Source organism: Podarcis melisellensis (genome assembly GCF_964234715.1).
Source record: "Podarcis melisellensis genome assembly, chromosome: 16".
NCBI classification, from domain to species: domain Eukaryota; kingdom Metazoa; phylum Chordata; class Lepidosauria; order Squamata; family Lacertidae; genus Podarcis; species Podarcis melisellensis.
The window spans coordinates 13,504,981-13,516,703 of NC_138533.1; the positions used below are offsets into that span (position 1 = coordinate 13,504,981).

Below are 11,723 nucleotides of genomic sequence, written 5' to 3' on the forward strand. Positions count from 1 at the left end.
CAGGGTCTTCCTGCCCCCCTGGGTTCCCTCTCTCCGTGACTCGCCTGAGGCTGAATCCTCTGCCGCCTCTTCCCCCCTCCTTCTGGCTTTAGGGCCGGGCTCCTCCCCTGAGCTCTCTCCACTTCCGCGCGCCTCTACGTTTGAACTTGGCGCGCGTACGTTGCTGCTGACCTTTCTTTCGACCGCTACACCACCCCTTGTTCTGCTCTCCACCCTTTCCGGCTGAACACCTTGCTCCAACCCCCTTTCTCTGTTCTCTCCTAACCCTGCTCCCTCCGAGAGGCTGACGACTCCACCCCCTTTACTCCGTTCCGGCTGAGACGCCTCTTGCTGCGTCTGTCTTCCACTGGGCTCCTCTCCGCTTCTCCCTTCTCCTCCCTTTTGCTTGATTAAGGTAACCCCCTTTTGAGAATCCTCTGACTCGCTGCTCAGACTCGTGGATTCCCTCAGAATTCCGTCATCTTCTTCCTCATCCTTCTGCCCCTCCTCCCACTCGCTCTCCGTCTCCTCTGTCATCTCCTCCTCTCTCCCAGAAACCCTGACATTATACATGAAAAAATACTGTATTTTCATTAATCAATGCAGGCATCAGCTGAGCATATGTATTTTTGTACACATTACTTTGCTAGAAAACTGCACTTCAACATTCTTGTCATGCCTTGTCTTGTCGTGACATGGCATGACCTGTTGTGACATAATCAGACCTGTCATCAGATCAGCACATCATATTATGCAATTGTCTGAATGGAACATTGTTTGTTTTTTGTTTGTACGTTCTTGTAAGTAAAGCCTTTGAACCATATTTTTGGACTGGACAATTTTTAATTTCAAGAAGAGTCTGGTTTTATTCATCCATTTTGCTTCCAAAAGTGCACCATTCATAACCGCAATACACAAGACCGTTGACAAAGGATCCCATAAATTTCCAGACCTCTGGAGAAATATCCTCTCCCTCCAAGAGGTTATTCCCTTCCTTGCCTTATTTTCGAGAATGTGGGATGGAGAACAGGGTTAAAACTGCCATTCTGCCATGAAGCTCACCATGTGACCTCAGGCCAACCACTCAGAGCCTGGCCTACCTCACAGTGTTGTTGTGGGGGATGACCATATTCAGAGACCAAAGACAAAGTGCGCCTCACACCTGCCCTGTTGCCTGTCCACAGAGCTGAGGGCACCTTCAAGAAAAATAATGGAACATTGGCAGCTGTAATTTCTTTGTGGGAATGTTCAGGGAGGCAGGAGAGGATATCCTGTTTATTAGTATCCTTCCTAACTTGCGCTAGCAAGTTCCTTTACTTAGCAGAGTTTATATTTCCCTTTAAACGCACAGCAGATAGCTGGTTGCAGGCTTGTTTAAGACTCTCAATATTAGGTTCCTGGTAAGTCCCCTTAAAAGACTAAGCACACCACAATCTTGTGTAAAGTATGTCAAAGACGTTTACTCACCATCAGTTCACAGTTGGATCCCTGAAGGCAGACTTAGTTACAAAGTATATATACTGTACATGTGGATCTACCCCATATGGGGCAGGGGAGTAATCCCAGCTCACAAGATGAAAGCAAGATGGAGAAGAGAGGCGAAGAAGAGAGTGTGCTGCGTGCCTTGCCCTTGTGTTACCTGAGCAGGTAAGGTCATGCCCACCTCTAGTCACATGCAAAAGGAGGTATGTCCCAGTCAGGAGGAAACAGGAAGTTTTCGACTAATTGGACCAAACATTCCCTCGCTTGTCCACTCTAGGAAAACAAGGAATGTTGTACTTGACTGCTACTTATGCATCGCATCTCACATTCTTTCCCCTACATCTTATTTATGAGGCGCCCAGCATGCTCAGGAGAAGTCCAGGGGCTGCGAAATCTCCACAAAGGTGGTGCAGTGATAATATAAGGAGTGCGAACCTCTTGTCAATTCTTCTTTCACCATAAAAGATTACATCTGATTTTTACGACCTTTTTCTGTTTCGGTCAAGTTTCTTTTAGAAACGCCCCCAGCTGCCAATTGTTACGCAATGTTTCCCAGGAAAAGACCTCCCCAAAACCTCCTTCCACACCCTTCTTGTCTCAAGAGGAAACTTCAGATGGAGTCTGAAATGTAGTTTGGTTTGTATTACCTTAACTGCACTTCACAGAACAATTCAGGAACCAATATGCAGGTATCATTTGAAATTCACATTTCATTGAATTTTGCAACAATCCCCCCCCAAAAAAAAAAAATTCTGCAGCAAGCTTCAGAGATCAACACAGGAATCGCTAAGTAAAGAAAAGTCACACACAAAGAGACATTTTCTTAGACCAGCATCTTGGATTTCAGGTAACCCCTGCCTCAGTAGGCCATAGGGTTAACAATAACATAACCCTTGATTTCATAATCGACTGTTTTCTAGTCAAACACGTAATCGCCAGGAACGTCTTGGTTGAGGAAAGCGAGCTCCAGTTCCGGGTTGGTGAGCACCCGGTCCCACATTCTCACATCCTGGAGCTCCCCCACAAAGCAATCGGTTATGTCAAAGCCGCCCCCCATCGTGTCTTGCTCTTGACCGAGCACGATCGATGGCTCCCCACTTATGGAGTACCCTTTCCTCAGGCCCTTGCGGGGCATGCGCTTCGAATTCACCCACAACTCTGCTAAACCGGTGGCAGAATCCCAAGTCGCACACAAGACCTCCCTGCCGAGCGAATTTTTTTCCAGATCTGTGAAGGTCACCGCTTCATTCCCTACTGCAAATCCGTACACGTTGTTTTTTTCTTTGAGGAGGATGATCTCGTTGAAACTTCCCCGGGTGGCGTAAGAGAAGAAGGTGTGGGGGCGGTTGAGGTCTGTGAAATGGGCCAGGCAGAGAGTGAAGCTGGTCAAGGGCCACTTTGGGGCGGCCTTCAGAACCACATGGGCAGAGTCTGATACCTGTGGAAAAACGAGCTGCTTCCCAGCAAGGCCCGAACCTGAGGTGAGAGGAGGAGAATGAAGGGTGCCACATGTTAAATATAATTGTTTAATTGCACACTGAAATGGAGAATGCCTGCATGTATGTTGCTAAGGGTTTCACGTTGAAAAATTCCTTTGAAGCATACAGTCGTACCTCAGAAGTCGAACAGAATTCCGTTCCGGAACTCCGCTCGACTTCCAAAACGTTTGAAAACCAAAGTGCAGCTTCTGATTGGAAGCCCCATCAGATGTTCAGCTTCTGAAAGAACGTTCAAAAACCAGAACACTTACTTCTGGTTTTCAATCACTCAGGAGCTGAAACGTTCAGCTCCCAAGGTGTTCGGGAGCTGACGTACGACTATATTGAAGCTCTCACTGAGCTCTAACCAGTTGATAATTAACTACTGATGTTCTCTGCTAGCCTGTGTGTGTGTGTGTGTGTGTGTGTGTGTAAATTTTGATAATATGCAAAGTAGCTTACAGCTAGGAAGCTTAATAACTATTCTGAGTAGTTGAAAACTTCTTTGTAAAGACAGTGCCCAGACTCTATATTCAAAAAGAACTTTCCTTTCATAAACATATAGTTGAGAAGAATATATTTACAATCTAGCCCCTGCGCATGTTTATCCTTATTAACATTTAAGGATCTTCCTCTGTCTGTTTCACTTCAGATAGATCACACCAGCACACACACTGCCCACAGCATTATCCTGAGTAGCCTCTCTCGGAGAGAGAGAGAAGTAGAAAAATGGTTAAAAATGACAGTTACAGGCATAACAGTCACAACAGAATGGAATGCCTCTTTCATGTGACTCACAGTCAGCCAATCACATGAAAGCCTCTGCCAGATTTAAAAACCCCATATTAAAAAGGCACAGTAACCCAACGTAAGTAAACATTCCCATTTCAGGAAATTAAACCATTATCCTTCACATGAGTGTTTAACCTTAGATTAAAGTGTTCAATTGCAAATTCGCCATTTCGAAAGGAAGCCGCCTTTGCCTTTTGTTCCCTGGCACAGTGAAAGAAGGATGTGATAAGAGGTCTTCCCTGGAGCTGCCTGGCCTTAGGCTGGATGCAGGCTATGGAAGAGGCAAAGCACTGATCACAATTAAGTTATATATTAAAGAAGAAGAACCTATGCTTGGATATACATGTACTTTCTAGAATGTGTTGTTGATAGTTTTGTGCCTGTTTTTGAAGAAGTTCTGCTTAGTAAAGCTTTGAATCTTAATTATGAGCCTGGGCAATTTTTATTCCGAAAGGAGCCAGCTTTTATGCATCCAATTGCTGCATGCTGTGCAATATTAAAATCTGCAATAGTCCCAAACAGAGAAAGAGAGAAAATGTCACAACTTTCTTGTCAAATCTTTCTGCCTTCCTTCGCATCAAAGGCAGCATGAGATACTTGCCTCTCTCTGCATCTCACCTGTTCTAGGTTCTGCAAGGTTCTGAGGCTGCCTTCCCTAAGAGTTCCCCCAAAACTTGCAAGTGTCATCACCACCAACACCACCAGCAGCAGCCATGCCTCCTTTGCAGAAGTCTTCATCTCCTTTCCTTGTCTTTATCTCCGTGAGGAAGGGGGCTCCAAGCAGGGGAGGAGGAAGGGGTGTGCGGTGGGTGCGGACCACCCCGGGTGTCACCACTGAGGAGGGTGACAAAATGCCGGGCGGCACTCACCGTGGGGCTTACAGCATGCCTGAGCCAAGCATCTCTCCTGGGAGTGATGCGGTGGCTTGGGTGCCCACAGGCTCCACACTGTCCTAATGGTCCCCCTGCTGCCTCCCCCCCCCCCCAGCTATAGGGCAGCTGAGTGGGAGGAGGCAGGCAGACTCCAGAGGCCCTGCGGTGTGCCCCGCCCCTATGGGAGGCTCCCCCCCCCCGGCGCCTGAGCAGCTTCCTCCGTCCCTGGCCCCAAGATGGTTGAAGCAACAGAATTTTGCAGTGGAAGCATCAACCGCCACTGATTTCTTCCTTTTAAAAAAACAAAAACTCCTCTTCTAGATTCAACCCACCCCTTTAAATAAACAAAGAATGAAAGACTGGGAAAAACTGTGGAGGGAAAGATTAAAATTTACAGCATGCAATGCTTTGAAAGAAAATGTGATGAAAATGATGTATAGGTGGTATATCGCCCCTGTGAAATTAGCTAAAATGTATAAAGTGAAAACCTCCGGGAAATTATATATAATGAGATGAAAAAGATGTTGAAATATACATTTATTAAGAAACCAGAAGCATTTTTACTTGGCATTGTAGGAGATGATATTAGCAGACAGGATTGTAAGTTGTTTTTATATGCAATGATGGTAGCAAGAATATTATTGGCACAAAAATGGAAGCAAGAAGAATTACCGACAAAAGAAGAATGGAGGATGAAATTAATGGACTATGCAGAATCAGATAAATTAACAGGAAGGATTCAAAACCTGCGGGACCGGAGATTCTTGGAAGACTGGAGTAAATATATGAACTATTTGAAAAGCAATTGTAATGAACAGATTACGCTAGTAGGACTGCAAGAAGTTCTGTGAGGAGGATTATTTGAAATATTGCAAGAAAGACTATGAGGAGAATTATTAGTTAATGACAATTAAGAGTAATAGAGAAATTAAGAAATTCAAAATAAGTGATAAAGAACGGAAAATCATCAGAGGTTGTTGACGGAAGTCTAAAATGTTGTATAAGATAAGAAGTTATGTTAAATGACTGTTGGAAATGAGATGTTTAAAAAAACCCTATAAAATGTATAAAAAATAAACAAAGAATGAAGATGTTGTGTCAGAAATCTAAAACCCTTTATATATATAAAAAGGTTTTGTATGTGTGAGACTGTGCTACAGAAGTCGCCCACCCACTTCTTCACACACACACACACACAATGCAGCTGAGGTTGTCACCCACCTTGCTGGCCAAAAGACCCCAAGACCCTCACAAGGACAAGAAGGGAGAGGAAGGCCTTCTCCATCTTGCCTGACTGCAGAACGAAGAGAGGCGAGAGGGTGTCAAGATAACAGGCTCTTCAAGAGATCAGTTCTCCACTGAGAGCTTCAAACTATGTCCCAAATATGCGCTTGAGGGGCATGAAGGGAAATGTTTTGGGAAACGCTCTTGGGGAAAGATTACCTCAGAACTGGCAACTGGCATTTCCTTGCTTTCAATTTTTCACAAAGGAGTCCAAAGGGGGAAGTTTTTCACAAAGGAATTCAAAAGCAAGAACATTTTCAGAAAGGCGTTGATTTCAAACTTGAGACAACATGGTTTATGTTTCTTATTTATGCCAGCAAGTTCAGCTTCCTGAATAAAACCTTTGATGACGCATGAATCGCTACAGAGAGAATTTAGGTGTGTTATATATACCCATGATGTATACTTGTAATTGCTTTATGCAAACGAGGAGACCGTACTCCTTTTTACTTGGTTTTTGTTTGCGGTGAAAGAGCAGCTGAAATGTGTTTCTTGAAAATCAACAAAATACACTTTAAAAGAAAGGTGTGGTTGATTTAACACCTGGGTCTCCTTTTATGGGGGGGGGGAGAGGATGGGACGACAACCCTGCAGGCCCAGTTTTACAGTCTTTAGATTACTGTCCAAATATTTGTGAAGGCATAAAATGATGGCAGGTAGTTTATGGTAGAGGTACGTGGCCATTCTGTGCTGGGGCCAAATAAGATGAGTTGAGTTGTTGTTTCCCTTCCCCGAGTCAAACTACAAGGGCAATGAAATGCCCCCAGTTTAATCAGCACCCCCACCCCCCACCATCACAGCCTCATGTCTCTAGAGACGGGTAAATCTGCCAGTGTATTGATTTCTCATATTTTCTCCTTTTTCCAATCTTAACTTCAGTTCTTCACAAGCTCATTTGCTTTATTATTATTATTATTATTATTATTATTATTATTATTATCATTATCATAAACAGGGAGACAAACCGATTCCAATTAAGAGACAGCACAAGTTTTGAAAACTTCTCTACAGTGGTACCCCGGGTTAAGAACTTAATTCGTTCTGGAGGTCTGTTCTTAACCTGAAACTGTTCTTAACCTGAAGCACCACTTTTGCTAATGGGGCCTCACGCTGCCGCTGCACCGCCTCTGCACGATTTCTGTTCTCATTCTGAAGCAAAGTTCTTAACCCGAGGTAATATTTCTGCGTTAGCGGAGTCTGTAAGCTGAAGCATATGTAACCCAAGGTACCACTGTATTTCAAATTGTAGAAAGTATTGCCTGGAACGATTACCTGCAAATTCCATCTGCTTCTGTCAAAAGGGGGGGGGAGTGATAGTTGCTTTTATATTCCCAGTAAAAGATTATGGGGAACACAACCTGAATCACAGATGGAAGCAGAAACGAACAAAGAACATCTCAGAAACAGAAGAGATTTTATTTTAAAGGGACGGTGGAAAGGGTGGAAAGAAGGAGTTGGAACTGTGAAAAGCTGCACTCCTTGCTGCAATATTTTGTTTCCAGATGTCATGCCTAATAGCCCTTGATAGACCCATCCTACTCCATGAATTTGTCTTATCTCCTCTAAAGTCACTTTCACAAACGTGCCCCAGCCTTCCAGCTCACGCCCCTGGGTTGCTTTTACCACCTTCCTGGGCAAGAGATCCTAGCAGGCCAGCAAGGATGAGGAGAAAGGGATGGAAGATCTCCATGCTGCTGGCTGCAGGGTGGGAGGGGCCTGGAGGGAGGATGAAATGGATCTCCGAAATGGTCAGATCTGCCTTGGAGACTTCCTTCCTGGTTGAAGCTGGTCACCGATTTGGAGCTACTGGAGAGTCTCTCTGGTATCGCTAAGTAAAGAAAAGTCACACACAGAGAGACTTTTTCTTAGACCAGCATCTTGGATTTCAGATAACCTCTACCTCAGTAGGCCACGGGGTTAACAATAACATAACCCTCGATTTCATAATCGACTGTTTTCCAGTCAAACACGTAATCGCCAGGAACGTCTTGGTTGAGGAAAGCGAGCTCCAGTTCCGGGTTGGTGAGCACCCGGTCCCACATTCTGTGTTATATATACCATGATGTATACTTGTAATTGCTTTATGCAAACGAGGAGACCATACTCCTTTTTACTTGGTTTTTGTTTGCGGTGAAAGAGCAGCTGAAATGTGTTTCTTGAAAATCAACAAAATACACTTTAAAAGAAAGGTGTGGTTGATTTAACACCTGGGTCTCCTTTTCTTGGGGGGGGGAGAGGATGGGACGACAACCCTGCAGGCCCAGTTTTACAGTCTTTAGATTACTGTCCAAATATTTGTGAAGGCATAAAATGATGGCAGGTGGTTTATGGTAGAGGTACGTGGCCATTCTGTGCTGGGGCCAAATAAGATGAGTTGAGTTGTTGTTTCCCTTCCCCGAGTCAAACTACAAGGGCAATGAAATGCCCCCAGTTTAATCAGCACCCCCACCCCCCACCATCACAGCCTCATGTCTCTAGAGATGGGTAAATCTGCCAGTGTATTGATTTCTCATATTTTCTCCTTTTTCCAATCTTAACTTCAGTTCTTCACAAGCTCATTTGCTTTATTATTAATTATTATTATTATTATTATTATTATAAACAGGGAGACAAACCGATTCCAATTAAGAGACAGCACAAGTTTTGAAAACATCTCTACAGTGGTACCTCGGGTTAAGAACTTAATTCGTTCTGGAGGTCTGCTCTTAACCTGAAACTGTTCTTAACCTGAAGCACTACTTTTGCTAATGGGGCCTCACGCTGCCGCTGCACCGCCTCTGCACGATTTCTGTTCTTATCCTGAAGCAAAGTTCTTAACCCGAGGTAATATTTCTGGGTTAGCGGAGTCTGTAAGCGGAAGCGCATGTAACCCGAGGTACCACTGTATTTCAAATTGTAGAAAGTATTGCCTGGAACGATTACCTGCAAATTCCATCTGCTTCTGTCAAAAGGGGGGGGGGGAGGGATAGTTGGTTTCTCACTCAAATCTATCAGCATTTTAGTGCAAATTTCTCCTCATTGACACACTTTGCTAGGCAATTTTGCCTGATATGCACAATTTGGCAAAAAGAATTTTCCCTAATAGAAATAATGCATTTTGTAAGCTGATTTTCACTAATATACACATTTGTATGCACACTTCACCCCAGTATCTGCATATGTTGGCTGTACACATGACATGGCATTGCAAGGTTCAGAGCAGAGGATGGCTGTGTGACACTTAAGGCATTTTTTTGGAAAGTGTGAATCAGGTAGAATCAGTTTTAAAAGCCCATCCCACCCCCAGACTTTGGAAGAAACAAACTCAAGTCTCCCCACTGAAGGTTGTTGTTGAAGGCAGACGCTGCTGAAGAATACATCAGACGTAAGAGTTAATCTTTTATTGGAGGAATAGATGGAAACGACAGCTTGTGGGTTTCACAGAACTACTCATTCCAGCAGAAAGAACTGAAATCAATGCAACTAACAGTGTCTATTGCCATGTAAAAGTCTAGATCTTTTAAGGACTACCACCACAATCCTAACTTTAAGCCCTGTTGGAGGCTTCAATCAAAGAAGCATAGAATCGTAAAGTTGGAAGGGACCCTAAGGATCATTTAGTCCACCCCCCTGTAATGTGTTTTTTTAAAGACTCTCCGTCTGTTTGCAAAGCCTACTCAGCTCTACAGTTGGAAAACAGGTAGGGCTTAAGAACAGTGTAGCCTCTCATGACATAATTTAACGATCTCCAGTTAATTATTGGGTTGGAAGGAACATGGTTGTCCCAGACAAGGCACATTTCGTCCCCAGACAGCACCCGGTCCCACATGTACACATCTGTGAGCTCCCCTACAAAGGACTGGTTGATATCAAAGCCACCCCCAAAGGAATCCTGATCTTGCCCCAGGACAATCGATGCCTCTAGACTTATAACATGACCTTTCATCATACCGTTTCGGGGAAAAGGTTGCCCATCAAGCCAGAACTCCACTAACCCTGTGTCAGATTCCCAACTCATACAGATCTGTTCCCAGCTAGGTTCTGAAACCAGCTTTTCTGGGAAGAAGAAAATCACATCTGCAGTCCCCACATAAAGGCTGTACTCGTTGGTTTTGGATTTGAAGACCACGATCTCGTTGTCACTCGTCTTGGTTGCGTAAGAGAATAGGGTGTGAGCCCGGGTCATGTCCGTGTAGGATCTCAGGCAGATGGTGAAGCTGGTCAAAGGCTGCTGTGAGGTGGCCTTCAAAACCACGTGGCTGGTGTCCGATGATTCCGGGAATATGAAGACCTTCCTTTCAAGATCTGGGGGGTGGAGGAAGAGAACACCACTGTATTTCAAATTGTAGAAAGTATTGCCTGGAACGATTACCTGCAAATTCCATCTGCTTCTGTCAAAAGGGGGGGGAGTGATAGTTGCTTTTATATTCCCAGTAAAAGATTATGGGGAACACAACCTGAATCACAGATGGAAGCAGAAAAGAACACAGAACAACTCAGAAACAGAAAAGCTTTTTTTTTTAAAGGGACAGTGGAAAGAAGGAGTTGGAACTGTGAAAAGCTGCACTCCTTGCTGCAATATTTTGTTTCCAGATGTCATGCCTAATAGCCCTTGATAGACCCATCCTACTCCATTAATTTGTCTTATCTCCTCTAAAGCCACTTTCACAAATGTGCCCCAGCCTTCCAGCTCACGCCCCAGGGTTGCTTTTACAGCTCAACGCAGCACCCACCTTCCTGGGCAAGAGATCCCAGCAGGACAGCAAAGATGAGGAGAAAGGGATGGAAGATCTCCATGCTGCTGGCTGCAGGGTGGGAGGGGCCTGGAGGGAGGATGAAATGGATCTCCGAAATGGTCAGATCTGCCTTGGAGACTTCCTTCCTGGTTGAAGCTGGTCACCGATTTGAAGCTACTGGAGAGTCTCTCTGGTATTTATAGGTGCACAGCAAGGGATTTGCAGGGGGATAATCCATGAAATAGATGGAAATATTTTTCCCTTCCCAAATGTGGTATCAGTTGTCAGCTGGGTTTTTTAAAAAGCAAAACCCTGCCAGTATGAAAACGATCCCTCTTAGCCCACACAAACGTCGGGAGGCTTTCCAGACAACCTTGTGGGATACAGAATTTACAGGTAGAAATGTGTTTTCTGCAAAATTCAAAATGTCTTTCTCATTGGAGAAATCACACTGAATGAAATAATGTATCTGAACTCTCAGAATTTTGTGATACAGTTCTTTGCTTGAAAAATGGGGCGGACACTTTCCGCTTTTTAATGGCTCCAATGATGCATTTTTTATCATCAATATGGTGTGATTGTTTGTGAATCTGTTTGTTGAATTGTTATATTATTCCCATATGTTGTGAGCTATTTGGCACAAAATGTTGACATTTGTTTTCTTCAGCTTTTTACAGGTTTTGAGCCTTGAACCTGCCACCTTCTATAGCCTTCCGCTTGGGGTGTCCTTCGGACCTGTCATGCGCATCTTGGTGAATCCTGGTCAATTGGTCTGGGTGAACATATTGGCTTCGCCTACCCAAGGTGCTCTGAGCAAGGAGGGAGAATTTTCCCATCGTTCTTGGCTGGTGAGCCATAGAACACAGCTTTTCATATGCCCAGGGGATTGAGGGATACTTCCCTCTTAGATGTTAGTTCAAACCCACCATAGTTACACGATTAGGTGGGGGTTTTGGCAAATCTTCTATGTTTAATATGAGCACAAATGATGTTTAAGAGGACCACCACCACTTGTCTCTCATGTCTCCTTCCAGGGTGTTTGTTGGCAACCTCCTTGGGACTCCATCTTCTTGGCTGCATCTTCCTCCTTGGGACTCCATCTTCTTGGCTCCATCTTCTAC

General features: G+C 44.4%; 2 protein-coding genes and 2 long non-coding RNA genes across 5 annotated transcripts; 1 reads left to right on the forward strand and 3 right to left on the reverse strand.

Moving 5' to 3' along the window:
* Positions 1-2,153: 2,153 nt before the first annotated feature.
* LOC309358799 lies at positions 2,154-7,926 on the reverse strand. The gene is made up of 2 exons (XR_014163613.1): positions 7,788-7,926; positions 2,154-2,319 (listed from the first exon to the last, which is right to left on the reverse strand). It is a non-coding gene; the product is annotated as an uncharacterized lncRNA (long non-coding RNA).
* Positions 2,280-5,971, reverse strand: LOC309358644 (C-reactive protein-like). The gene is made up of 2 exons (XM_081892013.1): positions 5,825-5,971; positions 2,280-2,937 (listed from the first exon to the last, which is right to left on the reverse strand). The coding sequence occupies exons 1-2, from the start codon at positions 5,886-5,888 to the stop codon at positions 2,378-2,380; spliced, it is 624 nt and encodes a 207-aa protein (XP_081748139.1). The 5' UTR covers positions 5,889-5,971; the 3' UTR covers positions 2,280-2,377.
* On the forward strand, positions 3,525-11,697 carry LOC309358814. 2 transcript variants are annotated; one of them, XR_014163632.1, is made up of 3 exons: positions 3,525-3,807; positions 11,270-11,450; positions 11,637-11,697. It is a non-coding gene; the product is annotated as an uncharacterized lncRNA (long non-coding RNA). The 2 variants fall into 2 exon arrangements; XR_014163633.1 differs by lacking the exon at positions 3,525-3,807 and adding an exon at positions 6,168-6,265.
* Positions 9,268-10,843, reverse strand: LOC309358629 (serum amyloid P-component-like). The gene is made up of 2 exons (XM_081891987.1): positions 10,600-10,843; positions 9,268-10,171 (listed from the first exon to the last, which is right to left on the reverse strand). The coding sequence occupies exons 1-2, from the start codon at positions 10,661-10,663 to the stop codon at positions 9,540-9,542; spliced, it is 696 nt and encodes a 231-aa protein (XP_081748113.1). The 5' UTR covers positions 10,664-10,843; the 3' UTR covers positions 9,268-9,539.
* Positions 11,698-11,723: the final 26 nt, after the last annotated feature.